The sequence below is a fragment of the Borostomias antarcticus genome (assembly GCF_949987555.1).
Source record: "Borostomias antarcticus genome assembly, chromosome: 1".
Taxonomy (NCBI): domain Eukaryota; kingdom Metazoa; phylum Chordata; class Actinopteri; order Stomiiformes; family Stomiidae; genus Borostomias; species Borostomias antarcticus.
In genome coordinates this window covers 52,244,826-52,267,274 of record NC_140234.1, presented here as the reverse complement: position 1 = coordinate 52,267,274, position 22,449 = coordinate 52,244,826, and the positions used below count along the sequence as shown (strand labels likewise).

Here is a 22,449-nt window from a genome sequence, read left to right as displayed (position 1 = left end):
TGTTTTGGGTCTAATTTGATGGAGCTGTTAAAACATCAAAAGCTTTAATAAACTTTAATCTTTAATAAACCGATCTGCCGAGAAGGTGATCGGCCACAACCTTCTCTCCCTCTTGGTCCTGCACAACTCTAGGACTCTGAAGCGGGCTAGGAAGATTGCGGTCGACCCCTCACACCCCAGCCATAACCTCTTTGTGCCACTCCCTTAGGCAGGAGGCTGCGGTCCATCAGGACCACGTCTGCACATCACAGACACAGCTTCTTCCCCATAGCCATCAGCCTCTTCAACAAGGCTTGTGTCCCCCTCTGACTCCCCCACCGCTGAGAGGCACTGTCAAGACACTTGCACATGACCTGAATGTACTGTATGTATAGGACACACCGCACTCACACATCACGCCGCACACATATACACATACACACATTCACCTACACATTACCCTCTGCATACTCACTGTATACTGTATACAATGACTGCACTAATTTTTGTACATTGTTCTTTTCTTTACTTTTTTATTTGCATTCGCTTTTTGAATTGCCCTTGGCACTGTCCTGTCTTTGCACTGTCCTGTCTCATCCCTATACCCTATCCAATGTTGTCTAAATGTAATGCACCTCGCCCGAGAGAAAATTCCTAGTACATTGTTAAACTGCATGGCAATAAACGGATTCTGATTCTGAAATACCACACATATGAACACAAAACTGCCTTTCCTAGATCTTGTACTTGATATCCGCTGGAAAAAAAAAATTGGACAGAAATAAGAGGATGAGGAGTTAAAGTCATTCCAACTGTAATACTTCCTACCTCATGGTGAGAGCAGCAACAACAGTGGCAGCGGCAGTAAAATAATATTACAACCCGAAACCATGAGGGACAGTAGAGCACTGCTACAGGGACAGTAGGACTGCTACAGTGTAGTAGGCTACTAGGCTTCTCTGACAAGCTGGTTGCCGTCACTTATAATGTAGGCTACATTTCTCAGATTTGTTAATGGTGGGGTTCAATAGAGAGATGTACTGTATAATAGACAGCTTTAGTATGTCATGTGGAGTGTTGCGTGTTGCAGTTACACCAACAAATTTCTAGTATATGTGAACCGTATACACAACCAATTAAATCTTGAATCTTGAATTGAACAAAAAATGTGATGGGATAGGTTTGTAAGGTTTTTACAGTTTTTGAGGAAAACAGAGTGATGGACTTATAATTCTTAACAGCTCGAAGCAGATGTTTCTGCTCACTTGGGCCTACGTTTTGATGGTGGCTGCAGTCATAGCACGTACAGTACGGCTGATTTGTTATGATTTTTTTACGTTTTGAACTTCAGACGGTTGCTGTAGCGCCACCATCAGGACTATTGGCCCACAATGCCAGTTGAGGACTTTTGGAATAGGACAGCACAGTTTGGTAATTTTTCATGAATGGGAAGTCAGACTTCCTAAGAAGAGGAAGAAGGATTTTGGCAAATACAAGAGGGGCCGGCAGTTGAGCTGCCCGGCCCCTAATAAACAGCAGTCTACAAAGGCTGTGGTGGTTTGTACAGGAGCTCAATCACTTGTCTCTCTTGACTTATCACAGCAATATTTAAATGTTTAAAATCTGACTAAAATCATACATAATCTTACCATACGCGCAGTTTGACTTTTTGATCAGGGGGGGCAGTCAGTCCCAGCCCCCCCCCCCCCCCCCCCCCCATCAAATAGGGATTATAGTGGTAAAAATAGGTGCCCTGCACGGACATTGGAATGCGCATATTCTGTTACAACAACATTTAAAAACATGCTTATTATTTCGTGCTTATTATTTCCAATATCCACGTTTCGTTCAACTGCGCCTCCGCTGCGCCGTCCATTAGCACAAAAATGTGGAATTCGTTTCAATATAGCCTAGGCCTACTTCAAACAATATTTTCCAATAAATTCTTCCAAAAACTAAAACGGAATGTAGGCTATGCTACGCCTTTCATGCTTCAATGTCGGGATGTGTCATTATAAACAGCGTATTAGAATCCAGCAATTGCCTCTTCACATGTAGCCTATCTGCATTTATATCAAAGAATAATCACCAAAAGAATAATAGTGCGTACATAATCGATTTGACAACTGGACAATGGATACGTTGCACAGCAAATATGCAGTAGGCTATCCAACAGTTCGTTCATGGCTAGCAATGGTAGGCCTACAGCTATGGGATTAGCTCATGTTTGGGTTGCTGTCAAAGCTGCCACTCTTATGTTGCTATAGCCTACAATGATCAGAATATGAACATTCATTTGAAAGTTTTCCATCCACCCATAACTGGATGAGGAATCAGCACAATCAATTCTCACGCAAGCAGGAGCCGTTCAGTGCATTTCTCTGATCCGGTCGCAACCCAGTCTCTAGAATACATGTTTTGGACGCGTTGCAGACAGTTTGCGCATCTGGCCACCAGGGGGGGCAGTGCCCCCCCTTGCCCCAGCCAATCTGCGCGCCTGAATCTTACTTAACTTACTTATCAGTACAATTGAAACCACAAAGCCACACACATTCTTAGGTACAGTATGCCCTGCTGTATCACCTGACACTATTGTATTCACAGTTCATAATCTCAGTTTTAGGCCTACCTTATCTACCTAACATGTTAATTGGATTTTCCGAGGGGGACCTCTTCACCACCAATGTGAAGGGTTTTGAGCACCTGGATAGGCATTATATAAATATAATCCATTATTATAACTGTATAATTGTTTTCCATAAACAATTACTGAAGCATACAAGGAAATGATTCATGAATATGTCAACTGTCAGAATTGTAGGCAATTACTGAAGCATACAAGGAAATAATTCATGAATAATGTATGTCAACTGTCAGAATTAAAGGTACCCAATGTAGTTTTTGACCACTAGTTTGCGCTCTAGAGCAAATTTGAGAAGGTGGTCCCCGAAAATCCCGTACTACGTCATTGCGTCAATACGCGGAGCACATAATAGTGACGTTTCACACATCTTTGTTGTTTTCAAAACATTAGCTAAATATCATTTTGCAAAGAAATTAAAAGGTAGGAAAGACATTCAAGTGATTCAACATGTTTATTAGACTACAAGGAACCATATAATCGAGGAATTTCGAAAATAAACAAAGAACGGATTGTTTTGATTCACGTTTCGTTGGGTACCTTTAAGACAAGCTTCAAGTTCAGAAAGTAAATATACATCAGTATGATTCATGCAATATTTATTTACATGTACGGATTTATTCAAGCCCCCTCTTGTTGATAGCTCCCATACATACATGAACTGATGTCATTCTAAATAGATGGTAAAGGTTACATTGTGACAGTATTTATTTTTACTTTAAGGCAACCTGTACCAGTCAATCTAGAAAAAAACTGTCTGACTTTGACTTGTATCTCCTTGGTTTTCATTCCATATATCAATGGATTGAGACCTGGAGGAATGACTACAAATATCATCCCCATAAACCTTTGAAGAATAACTGGACTACCTGGAACTCTATACACAAGGACAATAAAGATTCCTGTGCATTCATAAATTGCAAAAACAAGCAAGTGAGTGGCACATGTATTTACAGCCTTTGTCTTAGCCCCAGAGCTATTGTTTTTGAAGCATGTGTAAAGAATACATGAGTAAGAGAACGATATAGAGAACACAGCAATGCCATGGAAAACAAATGTGATGAATAAACCATAGATGTTGTTCACTCTCATGTCTGTTGCACAGGTTATCCGTAACAGTGAGACATTGTCACAGTAGACATTCATAAGGACAGTTTTACAGAAAGGGAACCGCAACAGAAGTCCAAACAAAACACCCACTAGTAGAAAATCAACCAGCCAAACAGACGCAACAAGGCCCACAACAGTGCCTTTTGTCATGATTGTGTGATACCTTAAGGGATGGCAGATTGCTACATAGCGATCAAAAGCCATTACAGACAATATGAAGAGTGTTGCTCCTCCATACATATGAAGGCAGAAAGCCTGAATGAGGCATGCTGGGAAACTGGTATATCTGTGCTCTGACAATACATCTGACATCACCCTAGGAATCATGGCACTTATACCTATCAAGTCATTGATTACTAAGTTGAAGAGGAACACATACATAGGCCCATGTAGACTTCTGTTTACAGCTATGACCACCAGCAACGAGAGATTACAAAACACTGTAAAATAGTAGATAAAAGAGCCAATGAGTACAGTCCAAAATTTTTCTCCATGGGTCAACTCAATTTCACTCATTATGAAAACTGAAGTAAGAACATCTATAGTTTTGTTGCCCATTGCAAAGTTGAAACAGTCAAACACCTTCTTTATGGATGTGAAGTACTGTAATGTATCCTTGAGGAGCTATGAAGCTATCAAATACTTACTGAGAGGCTTTTAAAAACCTGCAAAACTGTTGGCGCATGAACATTCATAAATAAGTGCATTTGATGTGTTTACAAGTATCAGGATGAATGTTTTGTGGAGATGGTGATTAGATGATAATAATCCCCAGGGGGAGGACATCATTTCTGATGCAATGATAACACAAGGAGGCCCATCATGACAACAGTGGGCCAGGGCTGAGTTTCCCAGAGGCATCGTAGCGCTACCAACTAATGTTTGGCTGAGAGCCAATCACAAGGAATCACTGTACAATTAGCCACTGACCTACGGTCAATATGCCTCTAGGCCACGTTAATAGCTTTTTTTGACATGTACATTTTTATTAGATTTCTCCCCTTCGAAAAGTCATTCCACATTTACATTCACAACACAAAACGACCCACTTTAACAACACCACATAAATCAAACGTCCTCAAAAATACATACCCAAAGAGGGAGGAAAACACAACCAAACATTCATAAAAAAAAGTTGAAAATGCCAAAACACTCCACAAATGCAACCACATCAATAGACTACACTGTCAGTATCCAGCCCCAGACTATCCAACATCTCTTTAATGCAGTTAGCCCTTGATGTATAGGAAGAAATGATTCCAAGCTTGCTTAAATACAAACTTGCTGTTTGTATTGTTCATCCTCGCAATTACTTTTTTACTTAATCCTCTTTGTTCCTTGTGGAACATAAGGCTGCGACTATCTGGTTCCATCGGGTCCTATCCTGTGCAGCATGTTGTGCCTTGCACCCAAGTTAGGTTAGCCGTTTTCAGTTCTGAGGTCCCAGTTCTTTGTCAGGTTGTTTTTGGCCTCCCTTGTTTCCTCTTTCCAGATGTAGACCATCTCAGTGCTACTTTGGGAATACAGTCCTGGTCCATTCTGAAGACATGTCCTAGCCATTGCGACATTTTGTGTTTTTATACAGATCCTCAGAGGAAATCCTTTCTGACCAAAAGATGCAACATATCCTCCGGAGACATTCATAGCCTGTTGATATTTGGGTGTGTGACCAGGCCATTTAGATAGAGCTGAGGGAGATGGAGGTGATTGAGGCCACCAGACCACCATCAGGTGGAGAAACACCTGGGGCCTCATTTATCAAAGAGCGTGTAAATTCCGGTGTAAAAGAGGGCGTACGACGAAAACGCGGAAAATGCGAAATCGAGCGTACGACGAGAATATATACACGCTTTTCGGATCTATCAAAAAAGTCGTACGCCCTTTTCTGCACGAGAAATCCGAGACTGGCGGAGAAGAGAGCGTACGCGCACGCGCCCCGTGTTCCGCCCTCTCCACGCCCAAATCCAACCATATATGGTCAAAACTATGACAGCGACAACGGGGATACCCCGGAAGGAACCGACATAATATAGCGTGGAGCATTAGGAAAGACAAATACGTTTATGGAAAAACGCGGAAAGAAGAGAAACATTTCGGAGACGGAGGTGCATGTGCTTGTTGGTGAGGTCCACGCGAGGAAAGAAAATCATCTTCGGAAGGTAAGCTATTTGTACGAGCCTACATTTGTCTGATTGCTCCTAGTTTAGGTAGCCTACTGTATGTTTGGTGCATCCTGTATGTGGTGTAGGCTACACGGACATGCTGTATTATGTGTGAGGAAAGCAAACATTCCACACATTCTGTGGTAGGCTATGATTGATTTAGGACCAAAAACAGGGAACGATAACACAGATGACCACTTCATAATGTTAGACCACATGAAACATTTTCCCCTCTGGGAAATTAAGACTCTCATCTAAATCACCCGGTAAATCACACTTAAGCATTTATTTGGCTGCCAACAGAAAAACATATCAATTGAATATGGCTACACAATAAAATGTTTAATGCATAATCAAGTTAACAGACAAACTCAAAGAAAATGACTGAAATTGTTTCTCCAGACTCTGACGTGGGGTGGGACTCAGAGGAGGGGGAGTCTGCAGTGGTCCTTGACCTGACGGTCGTGCCCCCGCCGGTTGCAGCCTCTACATCCAGCGCCACGACCTCCAGTGCCTCCACCTCCAGCGCACCGGCCTCCACCTCCAGTGCCATCTCCAGCGCCTCCGTCTCCGTCTCCACCGCCCACGCCTCCACCTCCGGCTGCCAGCGTCCCTGCCTCAAGGTTCCCTGAGGGCTGGGCTTCCTATCAGACGCTGTGCTGGAGGCTCATGACCCTAGAGGCCCAGAGGGAAATGGCAGAAGGGATTGGGGCAGTTGTGGGGCAGTTGTGCAGCAGTTGGTGGAGGTCACCACACTACACCACCAGAGCCAACAGGACATCCTCACTGTACTTCATTCCCTCACACATGCTGTCACGGACCTCACACTGTCACTCACTACCACACTCACGGACCTCACAGTCACTCACTACCACACTCAAGGACCTCACACAGTCACTCACTACCACACTCACGGACCTCACACATTCACTCACAAACGCACTCACACACCTCACACAGTCACCCACCAACAGACAATAAAATGGTAGAAATGTGAACCTTACTTGTTTGTGTCTTCATAGCTGGCGCATGACCTCAGTGTGGGCCCTTTGGCCCCGCTGGTAAACCTCATGACGGGGAGGGGGCTGAGGGCTTGGGTCCTCATTTTGTGGTGGGGTCTTGACTGGTTCTCATTCTTATCAGCTTTGAATATACATCTTGGCAAACATAACAGAATGATGTACAAGGAGGGGACAGATACCTAGTGAAAGTACTATTGGTTGCTAGTAAAAAGACAATAATGAGGGCTTGGTATAAGGTGGAACCCCCAACCAAGGAGCAGTGGTGGGTGTTGTGGAGGAGATTTATGAGATTTATTTATGCATTGAGGATGCAGGAAGGAAAGTTTGAAGGGAGATGGGAAAAATGGATGGATTATAGAAGGAAGTGTGATGATACCACTAGTATTAAAATTGTCATATTTGAGTAAGAAAAAAAAGCTGCATGGATGGAAGTACCCATAAGCTGTTATTGTAAGTTTTTATGTTTTATGGTATTGTCGTTGTATGGATGGAAAATGCTAATAAAGATTAAAGTAAAAAAGACAAAGAATATGTATCTTGGCTATGCACACACCAAGCCAGCCGTCACGCGCAGCGCCTGCCTCCAGTCTAGCCCCTACCCTGCTGTGCGCCAGGATGAATGAGTCATGCGTGGAGCCAGGCCACCGTGCCACTACACTTGTGATGAGCATGTCGGCGTCACATATGATTTGGGTATTTATAGTGTGCACATTTTTGCGATTCACATAGACGTATTCATTCACTGATGGTGCCCTTATGAATATGTGGGTGCAGTCGCAATCGCCGTCACCTCTTTGGAGTTCTATCTCGGCCAGTAGGCCGAGTAGCGCCGGATTCATTTAGGCTCGCATTACGCACAGGAGGACTGTCATTTATATGCTTACCAAACAGCAAACAGGTCCACATGATCACATATTAATGACAATCTAATTGGTCAATTATTGCCGTTTGATGGAGTGCCTGCATTAGGTGTGTGACATATAGCGCGGAAAGGTTTGGGACAGCGCATATAGGTTCAGTTTGGGGAACAAATCCATATCGGACCATTAATGAGCCGGTTAGAGGACACGTCTAATCTAGCATTGCGATATATGTTGGTGCTGAATTGGGCTATTAGCCTACATGTTTGTGCGTTCATGAACTGTCGCTCTTATTCTCTCCGTCAAACATAGTAATTCACCGACGCACCGCGTCGCCAGTTCCCCCTGTGTTCAAAGAGGGCGTAGAACACCGTGTAAATCGGTACGACAACTTGAGAGGTGTCGTACAAAAGCGCGGAGAAAGGCGACTAAATTTCCGCCCTTTCTGCTTGATAAATCGCAATGTGGGGGGGGCAAATGGCGTACGCCTGAAATCGCGAAAAAGACCGTGTAAAAGAAGGCGTACCTCAATGATAAATGAGGCCCCAGGTCATCAATATAGGCACAGGTGAGTACACACAAACACACACACACACACACACACACACACACACACACACACACACACTGTACATACATTTGCATAGATGGGATAAACAAATGGGAATATTGATATTGGGTTGAAGGTATAATATGTAATATGTGGATTATTTCCCCCATCTAGTGTCTAAAGATAAGAACTGCAACAACACAACGTATTGGTTGCCAAAATGCCAGAGAATGCACTGTTTCAGTCATACTGTGATAAGATCTTCACTTCGAGTATTGTATATTCGAGTATAATCAAGTATTTCAGAGTGCCATGTAATAAGTTACGTTAGATGCTGTAGTGTGGAGATAAAGTTAGGTCTGGCTATGCAGATTCCAAGAAAGATAACGGTATCTAGTTAGCTAGCTTACCGGTCAAGTAGAAAAGTAGCCATGTCACCATGCGACTTTATCCCATGAAACTCCATAAACTCCATCCAACGAGCAAAGGCTGGCCCGATATCTGTCCGACTTTTGCTCCTTCTTCGGTCACTAAGCTTTTGAGATTCGTATCGCACGGTTCACCGGGGCTCAGGCAGAGAAGGACGACGAAACTCGGCCATTTTACCAAACGTTTAGCTGAAAAGAGTGAGCGGAAGTGGATGGAAAATAGTCGCACACACACTAACCAACATCTATAATGCTGCTAATTCATGGAAGTATAACGTTAGCTGGCTAGATATAGCTAGAATAGTACCTGGCAACCCAGCGCGCAGTACCAACGCTGTCATACTATTGGCTGGTATGATATCAACAGAGTGTCATTGTCGGGCCGTCAAAATTTCATAATGTAATAATTTCAGACAAAATATATTTTTTTATGGAAAAGCAATACTTTTACTCTGCAGCCTTCGCAAAGCCCTATGGATGTATTATTTTTGAAAAAATGTTTCTTTTAATCCACATATTACATAATTATACCTTTAATGTTAGCGGTAGAGATGTGAGATACATAAGACAAATCTAAACTTCCAGTGACACCACAATATCAAGGAAATTAAACAGTTGCTTTCCTGTAGCACAAATTTGCAAGATTCATTCTGTTATAACCCTTCTTCTTCTCCGCTTCGCTTCATGCCTAACAACGCCCCCTAGCTGTTATAAAATCACTATAACACACGGCCTCTCGTGGTTTATTGCTTAATTAATACATCCATGGGCAAATCCCAGTCCGGCAGTACGACCAGAAAATAGCGTTGCTATGGTTTTGGTAAACAATGGTGTGTGTAAACAATGATAGATCGCTTTCTTGTCACTTTACTTGAATCATTTAATGTTATAAACTATATCGTTTTCCAAACAGAATTAACAAGCCCATGTGATCTAGTGAAGCACGTTGTCAATATAACGAATATAACCAGACAATCTAGCCAGCATAGAGCCGGCTTCGGCTATGGCTAGTTAGCTAAAGTTAGCTATAAGCTTCGTAGATTTGTCAAACTTAATAAATACGACACACAAACAACCCAAAGCTGTCAAAATAGTTCAATATTGGTTTAACTAAGATAGCTTTGTAATAAAAAAAATAATCCACAGACACATTTTGCTACAAAGTCTGTAACCTTTTAATATAGTTTGGCAAATTTGTACCGCTTCGATGTCCGCCATGATTGTTGACAGATTACCGGCTGCTCGATGACGTCGACACCTGATGTATCGTCCGGCAGTTTCAGTTCCCCGCATCCGAAAGTTTTTGGGATGGTGTACGGTGGTACGGGGTGTCCACCAGGATGCAGATTGCTGAAACCGGATTCATTTTTACGCAATGGTGTAAAGGCGGCTTACTGCCATAAAGCTCTTGACCCAACGAATGCACCCTCATGCTGACATCACTGCAATGCTTGGCATGAAAAGTCAGATGTAATCTTCCCAGTGTGATGTATGCCCCCTGCCTGCCCCCCACACCCCCCCCACATGCACGCATGCAAGCACACACGCACAATTCATGCTGATGATCATTCAATGATGATTCCACAGCTTTCTTCTATGACATCATAGAACAATCATAGCCATAACATCAAACTAAATTCTAAAGATCCATCACACATTCCATCTCCTCCTGGAGTGCATTCACCATTCATTTCCTGTGAGCGTTTCAGACTTTCCTGATGGCTTTTCCACATTTAAAGCTTCTCATTGGAGTTGCTCTCTTGGTGGCTGCGACCAAGATCGATCCTTCGGCCATCGAGGCCTTCAGAGACACCCTGATGTCTCTCACTGTGCCTGACCAGTGGGCTGCCTCTCTGCCCACTAGAGTGGACCGCGTCTTCATCACCCACGACTGCCACTTACTGGACTATGACGACGCCCGCTTCGCTGGTCTTCAAACGGGGACAGAGACGCCTGACGCCCAGCAGATGGAGACCAGCATGTTCTGTGTCTGGGACCTGTTAGCTAAGACCTTTGTGACAAAGAACACCAACGCCCACCAGAAGACGAGAGTAGCCCTGGTCATCCCCATGATCGAAACACCTACAAGGGTCAGCGCTTTGGACAGCGGTGCACAGAAGAAGACCGGCGGGTTCTGGGACCTCTCAGCTAAGACCTCGGCTAAAATATTCCTTGCTGTGGGAGTTACGTTCCTAGGAGCAGCAATGTTCTGCCTTCTGCGAGGAATTCATTAGGGGCAGTCCTCCAGGTAAACTGGGGCAGCATGGAGGGGACTGAGGAGGTGCAGACTGGCCAATAGGAGGAGACTGACAGAAACCTCTGATATTTTCTTTTTTGTTTGTTGTAATAGTTTAATAAAAGTGTCAAAATGTATAGGGTATCTGTTTTTGAGGCTTTGTTGTACCCTAGGCTTACTAAATGGGCTCTGGTAGCCTAGGGAGAAAGAGAGAGGGAGAGAGAGACCTTGCTGCTTTCATATCTCTCAATAGCTGTCTGTTGATTTTGTCCACTTCAACTAGAGCCCAACCGATATATCGGAAGAGCCGATATATCGGTTGTTTTTAGACCTTTTTAACGACATCGGTATCGGCCATTATGCAGCCGATATGTCCCTATTTAAAAAACATTATTTCCGCCTGTATTTTCCACTTAAACGCTGTAAAATAAAATAAAAACAGATATTTCTACAATTATCCAGTAGAGGGAGCAAGTGAACTGCAGCACTTGTACCTCCCATATCCACAGCAGAGTCAAGACACGACGTGCCTGCCCTGCATTACCGACAGTGCCTTCGGTAATGAATGAAGGTTTGTATCATGTGCACTAACTTACTACACAGTTTGAACATTTATGAATACTCAGCAATGAACCTGTGAAAGTTTACGACCACACTGCTTATCAATCCTCATTATCGAGCGAGCTATGTAACATTTGGTTAACTATTTGAGGTGGCTAGCAAGCTTATTATGAAGTGGCCGTGAGGCAGGTGGAAGTTTTGCTTACCGCAAGATGTTATGAGGGGAAAATGGATCTAACGTTAGCTACATTTGCAGAGGACATCGCTGTATTCTCAAATAAATAACCAGCCGTAATAAAATGGTGACTGAATGCATCACACATTTTGTTCTTTTAATCTGAGATAATGATATTAGTTAGCTTGTAACGTAAGCGGAGGGCTACAAAACGTGTCAGTCAAGACAAACATAACAAGCTGTGCTCAGAGTCTCGCATCTAACTTAAGTCTGGACGAATTTAGCTTGATATGAGCTGAGAAGAATGATGCCTGAAAGGGCTTGTACAACTACCAGTTTGAATTGTTCGCCTACCGCCCCCCAGACCACGAGTTATGACCACGATAGAGATGAATGTGTCCCACTGACGGTCAATGGGGCTTGTTCTCCGTTATACTATACTCCTCATGGGTTAAAGCGGAAAAAAAATCCTGCGACGGAAAGACTGCCCGCGCGAGTGAAACCTCCTGCCCTGACAGGAGGTTTCTAGGTGCCAAAAGGGCTCTTGAGCAGTGGCATTTTATGTAATAAAAAAACATACAAGAAAACTACAGTGGCCTAAATGAGGGCACTGCAATACTGTGCGCTGCACTTAAGAACTCTCCTGCGCTCTAACCCCCCCCCCCCCACACACACACACACACACACACACACACACACAGAGCAATGGCACGCACGGAGAGAAGGAGAGCAATAGGCCTACTGTCAGAGGCACATTGACACAAACCTAAATTAAAATAAAATTAATCTGACAATACCAATATCAGAGCAAATGACAGGGCAGTCCACACCACTATAGGCCACATCGTGCTTGATTGTCGCTTGGCTCTGCTTTAACGCACCCTCTCGGTGTATGGAACATTAAGGCTTGTCTCTCTTTAAAGCACCCTCTCGGTGTATGGAACATTAAGGCTTGTCTCTCTTTAAAGCACCCTCTCGGTGTATGGAACATTAAGGCTTGTCTCTCTTTAACTCACCCTCTCGGTCTATGGAACATTAAGGCTTGTCTCAGTCTGCGCGCTGGCCTGTGCGCATGCGTGCTGGAGCAAGTGGGGAAAGGCGTGTAAAGATCATATTACAGAGGCTAAAGACCCCGTATTTGAAAACCACAACAATGGCTCGCGTTGAGGAATCTCAACTGTCGATTCATTCAATCTGATTGATGAAAACAACCGTTTAGCGGCCGAAAATAGATTTTTAGAAACTGCATTCTCGGTGCCCCGATCGCCGTCATTACATGGATATACTGGCTCGCGCTGGATTTTAAATTTCTTCTACCGGCCTCCGAACTACACCAAAGTGATCTCGGTGAGTCAAACGTCTTATAATATGTCGTAAATAAGGTCCAGGTTGTCAAAAACGAGCATTGCCCTTTAAGGCTTGTCGCTCTTTAACGCACCCTCTCGGTGTATGGAACATTAAGGCTTGTCTCTCTTTAACGCACCCTCTCGGTGTATGGAACATTAAGGCTTGTCTCTCTTTAACGCACCCTCTCGGTGTATGGAACATTAAGGCTTGTCTCTCTTTAATGCACCCTCTCGGTGTATGGAACATTAAGGCTTGTCTCTCTTTAATGCACCCTCTCGGTGTATGGAACATTAAGGCTTGTCTCTCTTTAACCCACCCTCTCGGTGTATGGAACATTAAGGCTTGTCTCTCTTTAACGCACCCTCTCGGTGTATGGAACATTAAGGCGGCTGTTGGAACACATTGTATCTGTCTTGTCTTGTTAGGCTTATCAGCTGCTTTTGACACTGTTGACCACTCCATCATGCTGGATAGACTGCAGAAATGGGTCGGTATAGATGGAACTGCACTTTGATGGTTCTCCTCTTACCTTACAGGGAGATCGTTTAAGGTGACCATTGGTGATTTTCTTTCATCATTGGCCCATATGCCATGTGGGGCTCCACAAGGCTCCATTCTTGGTCCTATTTTATTCAGTCTGTACATGCTCCTCCTTGGCCACATTATTATACATGTATTTTCTTTATCTAGCCTATGCTGTGAGCTGTAAACAGTAAGTTGGCTATCCGTCTTAGCCGGCTAGATGGAGATGCAGCGCGCGCTTGCCGCAGAAAGTTCCATTCCAGTTACACTGTGGATATGTCGTTTTGCTTTGCACAAAAATGTATAGCCTAATCTTAAAATATGATGCCAGATAGTTCACACCTAGATAAAGGTACTTATTTTAATGTGAATAATTTGCATTTTGGAACCAAACACTTAATTTCTTTGTTTACCTGGCACAAAAGGGTGAATAAAAATAAAATAAACATCGGCATCGGCCCAGAATTCTGTAATTGGTGCATCCCTAGTTTTAGCCCCTACACTCTGGAACGGCTTTCCCTTCACCATCAGGTCAGCTGAGACCGTGCCTCGTTTCAAAAAACTTTTAAAAACTAATTTGTATAGGTTGGCATTTCTATAAGATTTATACGTTTTTTATTATTTTTATTCTGTTATATAATAGAATAAAAATAGAATATATTATAATATATTTTATAGTATTATTCATTTTTATTATTGATTCTTCTGGTCCTGTGGTTTTATATGTGGTTTTGTTGATGATGATTTGTTCTCTATGTTGTGTAATGTCACTATCCTGATCCTACTATGTATTTTGTTTCAACTATCTATTTTGTTTTAATTGTGAAGCTCTTTGTAAATTCTGTTGGAGACGCGCTATATAAATAATAGTCATTCTTTCATCATTATCTACTATATAATCATGGATTGATAGTTAATCAATAACTACTCATTAACTAATCATTGGTTCCTCAGTAACTACTATAGTTGTCCCCAGTCTGTTCTCTAGAAACCCATCATTATCTACTAATCATTGGCTCCTCATTAGCTACTCAGTAACTACTCATTTTTTGTGTACCTTATTGTAAAGTGTTACCGTGATCTGTCCTGATCTTGGGCTCCAGCTCTCTGGGTCAAAGCTACAAGGCTAATGGCACTCAGTAGCGATTGCTCCTATAAGCCAGGGTAAGCCTGGCTTGCCCATACAAATCCAAATAAAACTTGATTTTTGCGCCTTCATTCAATGAAAGAAGGCACGACTTTCAGACTGTTTTTGACTTAAATGTGTCTTGAATTCTGCCATATTGCTTCATTTTCATCCGTGTTTAGCGTTTTGGTAGTGCTCTGTCGCCCCCTACAATCCTCATGAAAATACAGTCCACGTTACAGTCCGTTGACAGCGGTTTTACTAGCTCATCATTCACTTAACATTGTAGGCCAGGTAAAAGTATTTTGTCTTACGAAAATCAAGACCAAATGAAAAATCAACCAATCAAACTAGCCCACACATACAAAACCGCGAAAATATTTATCAGTCGAAATGTATCCTAATCTGTAATTTGTCAATATGCTTAAAAAGTGGGCGTAAGGTAGGGTAATTCGGCTCTCAAAGTGCTTACATTGGAACTCCCATTGACATTTTAACATTGGAACAGTTTATCCAATCAAAACTTGTCATGACTGCCCCATCATTCACATCACCTGTCAATCACGTTACTCACTTCAGCTATCTAGCTACTGGCAGCATCGATGAACATGGAAAACAGAGATCTTGAGTATTTGTTGAAAGTTGATTTCACAAAACTACCTTTTGAGCAGCAGCTCAAAATAAAGCAAGATGGGAGACCTACACCGTCACTGGAGAGGATGAGAATAAAAGAGAGAATTGGAGGAGGTAAGTGTAGAACTTTCTGTGGTAAAGGTTATGCTAGAACAGAGTGGCTAGCTGGGAGTGCTAAGCTTCAGAAGCTATTTTGTTGGCCATGTCTCCTCTTTGACTGGACAAGCTGCTCTCTGAACAACCCATGGGTTACAGGTTATGATGATTTAAACTATTATCTGCCTACAGGCTTTTTCAAAAATGTATCTAACTGCATGGCCTCTGATTACTACAAATTGTAAACACATCTCTTCTTTCAGGTGTGTTCCCAAAAACCATGAAAACGGCAGTCGTCAATTAAGCTTCTCTTAAAAAATAATAATCTAGACACCTCACAAATGAACAATGAACATTTTTAAGTAAAATCATTCAAAAAGCTGGTTTTCAACAGCTGAGCAACTTCCTGGCACTAAATAATTGTTTTGATGTCTTCCAGTAAGGATTTTGACCACACCACAGCACCAAGACTGCTCTTGTTAAGGTCTTCAATGACATCTATTTAAACAGACAATGGCTGGGTTTCCCGATAAAGAACCTTCTTAAGCAACCCTTTGTATAGGAGTTAAGAGGTACTTTGGAGTTAAGTGCTTCTTAACTCGTTGGGGAAACCCGGCCAATGGCAGTTAGTATTACTGGATCTCAGTGCTGCATTTGACACGGTTGACCACAACATATTACTAGGCCGACTGGAAAACTGGCTGGGAATTTTTGACACAGTGATAGACTAGACTTGAATTCTACTTGATAGACAGGGACTACTTTGTGTATAAAGGCAATTACAAATCTGAGCGGACAATAATGACCTGTGGAGTTCCCCAAGGCTCCATTCTGGGGCCTCTTCCTCTTCTGTTGAACATTTACATTCTCCCCCTAGCTCAAGTAATGGAAAACAACAACATATGTTACCATACCTACGCAGACAACACACAAATTGATATCACCATATCACCAGGGGACTATAATCCCATACAAGCGCTGAGTAAGTGCATTGAACAAATCAACAATTTTATTTTCCAGAACTTTCAACTAAACAAGGATAAAACTGTAGTAATTGTTTTTGGAGCCAAAGAAGAACCTAACTTAAAGTCCAGGTTAACCCAGTTCAAATTTTTGTTATGAGCTTCACACACCACAGGAAAACATGTCATTAACCACCCAGCCAAATCTGAGTGATTAAAAATGTCGCTAAGTATATAAAATAAGGCTTCAAAATCGGTTAAAGTCCCAGTTAACCAAAATCAGAGATTTGCTTGAAAACACATTCTATGTGTTAGTGATGCATTGCTGATAACATGTAAAAATGGGATGAACCATGTGTAGTACTGAATTGTGAAGTTAGACCAGTTTTGTGTTTTTGACCAGTTTTGATTTCTGGATTTTCTGGGCGGGCTTAAAAGGGTACTTGATGACGTAGAGCGGTGTTCTTAGCATCATACGCGCAGTTTGACTTTTTGATCAGGGGGGGCAGTCAGTCCCAGCCCCCCCCCCCCCCCCCCCATCAAATAGGGATTATAGTGGTAAAAATACGTGCCCTGCACGGACATTGGAATGCGCATATTCTGTTACAGCTGCATGATTGACCCACAACATTTAAAAACATAGTGCTTATTATTTCCAATATCCACGTTTCGTTCAACTGCGCCTCCGCTGCGCCGTCCATTAGCACAAAAAATTTGAATTCGTTTCAATATAGCCTAGGCCTACTTCAAACAATATTTTCCAATAAATTCTTCCAAAAACTAAAACGGAATGTATGCTACGCCTTTCATGCTTCAATGTCGGGATGTGTCATTGTAAACAGCGTATTAGAATCCAGCAATTGCCTCTTCACATGTAGCCTATCTGCATTTATATCAAAGAATAATCACCAAAAGAATAATAGTGCGTACATAATCGATTTGTCAACTGGACAATGGATACGTTCCACAGATATGCAGTATCCAACAGCTATGGGATTAGCTCATGTTTGGGTTGCTGTCAAAGCTGCCACTCTTATGTTGCTATAGTCTACAATTATCATAACAATATGAACATTCAGTTGAAAGTTTTCCATCCACCCATAACTGGATGAGGAATCAGCACAATCAATTCTCACGCAAGCAGGAGCCGTTCAGTGCATTTCTCTGATCCGGTCGCAACCCAGTCTCTAGAATACATGTTTTGGACGCGTTGCAGACAGTTTGCGCATCTGGCCACCAGGGGGGGCAGTGCCCCCCCCTTGCCCCAGCCAATCTGCGCGCCTGCTTAGCATATCCCCGCCCTAACACTATATAAAGCTAGAACGGATTTGAATCTTCGGTTCTCCTGCTCAATCTTGAGTCTAGAATCAGCTAGTTTTAACCAGCAGTCTAGAATTAGCTAGTTTTTCTTAGTTAGCAATGCCTATGCATAAAACTAAACGAAAATGCATCCTTCCTGGATGCCAGCAGGAATGGGATGATAAGGTCTCCTTCTTTCAACTCCCGAGTAAAGCTGAAATGAGAAGCAAATGGTTAGCATTTTTGAAGAGCCATGGTGTTACAGAGGAGTCTGTCACCGCTAGCGCCCGCCTCTGCAGCAAACATTTCAGTCCCGAAAGCTTCTGCAATTATAATATGAGGCTTTTGGATTTCACGGACTCACGACTGGTCCTGGTGAATTCGGCGGTGAATACCTAGCTAATTAACGTTATAACGTTAGCTAGGTAACGTAAGCAATAGGAAAATACACTGCTACGTTAATCTACAAAATATGTGTCTTAACATTTATGTGGTAACGTCAGCTATGATGAATTATATGTAATTTTAGGAGGAATTATAGCTAACATTAGCTATGTAGTTTGTTGCAGATGGGAGTGTGTATATAACCTTAGTCTAGCTAACATAGCTAGCAGCACCGACCAGGCGACCACCCACCAAATAACGTTACGGATGATATATTATGACTATAAGCGTTAACTATACAGAAACTGCCTGCCATATTTGCGGCACCTGATGTGCGTATGGCTTCACCGGTAATGGTTACAGTATATTTCTCCAGCGGGAGACCGGGAGGCGGGAGCGAGGGGGATGGTTAGGTAGACCAGCTGCAGCTGGAGAAAGACGCACCCTCTCCCAGTGAAGCGGTGCTCGGCGGCTACTGGCTGAACATTCCAGTTCTGTTGGATATGTTGCGGGAAAGTTGAAGCCGAGTGCTCGTTATTCTCACACATAACATTGCCAACGAGAGTGGATGAGTCTGTCCCGATTATCAACTCCGGTAGTGTACGCTTCTTTGCGCTATCAGCGCTGTTCAAGCCAGCGACTAAAAGGTACATTTTAAACAACTTTTTCCATTGATCCCAAGGGACGACAGGATCGCCTGGGAGGGATAGGAATGGGTCCGGAGGTGGCAGGGAGAAAATAGGGACAGACTCATACATTCCTCGTTGCCAGCAGCATTCTCTGGTCTGAGACTGTGGGGGCGTGTCTGCTGAAGGCACCGAAGCCACACCCAATTGCGTGGGGAGGGGGTGTGGACGGAAGAACCTGTCAAATAGTACAGTTCTCTGGTCTGCATATTGTCACACTGGCACGCCGTCTCTTTTGTGGTAGGAAGGCACAGCTTTGTGAAAACAGAGAGGAGTTGAAATTAAACTTGTCTACTGAGTCAAAAGCACAGATGCTTCCTCCTAACCTACCTCCTGACAAACAACACAGGTAAAACTGTAGCTACTCTATACCAACGCGCCAGTGTTACTACCCTTAGATGCAAAATACAAAAACAGGCAACGAGGAATGTATGAGTCTGTCCCTATTTACTCCCTGCCACCTCCGGACCCATTCCTATCCCTCCCAGGCGATCCTGTCGTCCCTTGGGATCAATGGAAAAAGTTGTTTAAAGGAAAATGCTCGTTTTTGACAACCTGGACCTTATTTACGACATATTATAAGAAGTTTGACTCACCGAGATCACTTTTGTGTTGTTCGGAGGCCTGTAGAAGAAATTTAAAATCCTGCGCGAGCCAGTATATCCATGTAATGGCGGCGGACGGGGCAACGGGAATGCAGTTTCTCAAAATCCATTTTCGGCCGCTAAACGGTTGTTTTCATCAATCAGATTGGATGAATCGACAGTTGAGATTCCTCAACGCGAGCCATTGTTGTTTTGGTTTTCAAATACGGGGTCTTTAGCCTCTGTAATATGATCTTTACACGCCTCTCCCCCACTTGCTCCAGCACGCATGCGCACAGGCCAGCGCGCAGACTGGCTATTCTCCGGCTCACATTCTCTGCGCTACGATCGTTGTTGGTGCCGAGAATATTGTCGTCGTCATTCGTCAGCAACAATCCGATCGTAGCGCAGAGAATGTGAGGGAGAATAGCCAGTCTGCGCGCTGGCCTGTGCGCATGCGTGCTGGAGCAAGTGGGGGAGAGGCGTGTAAAGATCATATTACAGAGGCTAAAGACCACGTGGGCTTGCTATCTGCACAGAGAGGGGTTTGTGAAACTCGCGTTGAGGAAGGAGTCTGATTAGCGGGAGAACATTTAACTATGGCAAACGATCTCTTCAGAAAACATTTCGGGAAACATTTATGTAACTGTTGCCTTATAAAATTGACAAGTACAATCATTGGCACGTTGTTAGATGTGGTTGTAGGCCATTGTATTCCCATGCAATTAAAACCAGAGCTGAATTGTATTATTGGCATATGTTTTCTCATTCCCCTATTAAATGGTTTGATATTCTAAAGTAAGTTGTTTTTTATTTGCTCCTTCCTCAACGCGAGTCTCACAACACCATTTAAGATGTAATGCATCATCCCCGACATGGGCGGCAGCAGTGAGTAGGCTAAACAAAGCGGAGAGCGCCGATTCGCCGGTAGAAGAAGACAGTCGATGCGCTGTGGATATAAAACATTTAAGTGTACAAATTTGCCCTTTATTTGAAAGGTGGGGGACTACAAACTGTAGCGCTTTAGGAGAAAAGGCTTTCATCTTTCCAACGATGTGTTTACTTTGGTGAGTAACGAAACGGTTTTGTCTGTAGAGTCGGACGACCGGGCCGATGAAGCACTTTCATAGGCAAATTGCATTGAGAGTAACAGGGCGTTATATGTAGGATATCGCCCTGGACCAGGTCTACGCTTCACTGGGAGAGGGTGCGTCTTTCTCCAGCTGCAGCTGGTCTACCTAACCATCCCCCTCGTTCCCGCCTCCCGGTCTCCCGCTGGAGTAATATACTGTAACCATTATCGGTGAACCCATACGCACATCAGGTGCCACAAATATGGCAGGCAGTTTCTGTATAGTTAACGCTTATAGTCATAATATATCATCCGTAACGTTATTTGTCGGGTGGTCGCCTGGTCGGTGCTAGACTAAGATTATATACACACTCCCATCTGCAACAAACTACATAGCTAATGTTAGCTATAATTCCTCCTAAGATTACATATAATTCATCATAGCTGAAATTACCACATAAATGTCAAGACACATATTTTGTAGATTAACGTAGCAGTGTATTTTCCTATTGCTTATGTTACCTAGCTAACGTTATAACGTTAATTAGCTATAAGCACACAAGGCAGCGGTGTCGGCACCAAAGGTTGATGCGACAGGAGGAGAACGGGGGCCGGGGAGGGAGATGGTTGGCTCCGCCGAATTCACCAGGACCAGTCGTGAGTCCGTGAAACCCAAAAGCCTCATATTATAATTGCAGAAGCTTTCGGGAGTGAAATGTTTGCTGCAGAGGCGGGCGCTAGCGGTGACAGACTCCTCTGTAACACCATGGCTCTTCAAAAATGCTAACCATTTGCTTCTCATTTCAGCTTTACTCGGGAGTTGAAAGAAGGAGACCTTATCATCCCATTCCTGCTGGCATCCAGGAAGGATGCATTTTCGTTTAGTTTTATGCATAGGCATTGCTAACTAAGAAAAAATAGCTAATTCTAGACTGCTGGTTAAAACTAGCTGATTCTAGACTCAAGATTGAGCAGGAGAACCGAAGATTCAAATCCGTTCTAGCTTTATATAGTGTTAGGGCGGGGATATGCTAAGAACACCGCTCTACGTCATCAAGTACCGCTTTAAGCCCGCCCAGAAAATCCAGGAATCAAAACTGGTCAAAAACACAAAACTGGTCTAACTTCACAATCCAGTACTACACATGGTTCATCCCATTTTTACATGTTATCAGCAATGCATCACTAACACATAGAATGTGTTTTCAAGCAAATCTCTGATTTTGGTTAACTGGGACTTTAATGCTAAAAACTACAAATGAAGCCAGAAATCTTGGTGTAGTCATGGACTCAGACCTGAATTTCCACAGCCACATTAAGACAATTACAAAGTCAGCCCTCAATCATCTGAAGGATATATCAAGGATTAAAGATTACTGTAATGGTGTGTTTACAGGTCTCAAAAAAGATCAGACAGCTGCAGCTGATTCAGAACGTAGAAGACTAAGAAAGTGGATTACATCACCCTCCGCACCCACTAGTGAAGGCCGTGTGTAACCCACTCTGAGGCACAGTTGTGGGGTCGTGGCGTGGATAGTAGCGTGCTGGCCAGACTCCACCCCCTCGGGTCAGAACCAGTCAGGAACAGTGTAGCTCTCTCTGGACCACCCTCCTGCACCCACCGGGGAAGACAGTGTGTCTCTAGCCCACTCTGAGGCCGAGTTGTGGGGTTTGTGGCGTGGATAGTGGCGTGATGGCGAGACTCCGCCCCCTCGGAGGAGTCAGGAACAGTGTAGGTCTCTCTTGGCCACCCTCCTGCACCCACCAGGGAAGACTGTGTGTCTCTAGCCCACTCAGGGGCAGAGTTGTGGGGTTCGTGGAGTGGATAGTGGCGTGATGGCGAGACTCCGCCCCCCCAGTTGTGGCTCACTTCCGTTGTGTTGTGGCCGGTTTGTGTTGTGTTGTGGCCGATTTGTGTTGTGTTGTGGCCGGTTTGTGTTGTGTTGTGGCCGATTTGTGTTGGGTTGTCACCTTTTTGATACATTGTCACTTTTTTTTAATGCGTTGTCACTTT

The 22,449-nt window shown here is 43.5% G+C and overlaps 1 protein-coding gene across 1 annotated transcript; it reads right to left on the bottom strand.

Moving 5' to 3' along the window:
• Positions 1-713: 713 nt before the first annotated feature.
• Positions 714-4,591, bottom strand: LOC311307525 (olfactory receptor 52L1-like; the record flags this gene model as incomplete). Its single annotated transcript, XM_084436340.1, has 3 exons — positions 714-736; positions 3,355-4,170; positions 4,561-4,591. 3 exons carry the CDS (start codon positions 4,589-4,591, stop codon positions 714-716), a joined length of 870 nt encoding a protein of 289 aa, XP_084292466.1.
• Positions 4,592-22,449: the final 17,858 nt, after the last annotated feature.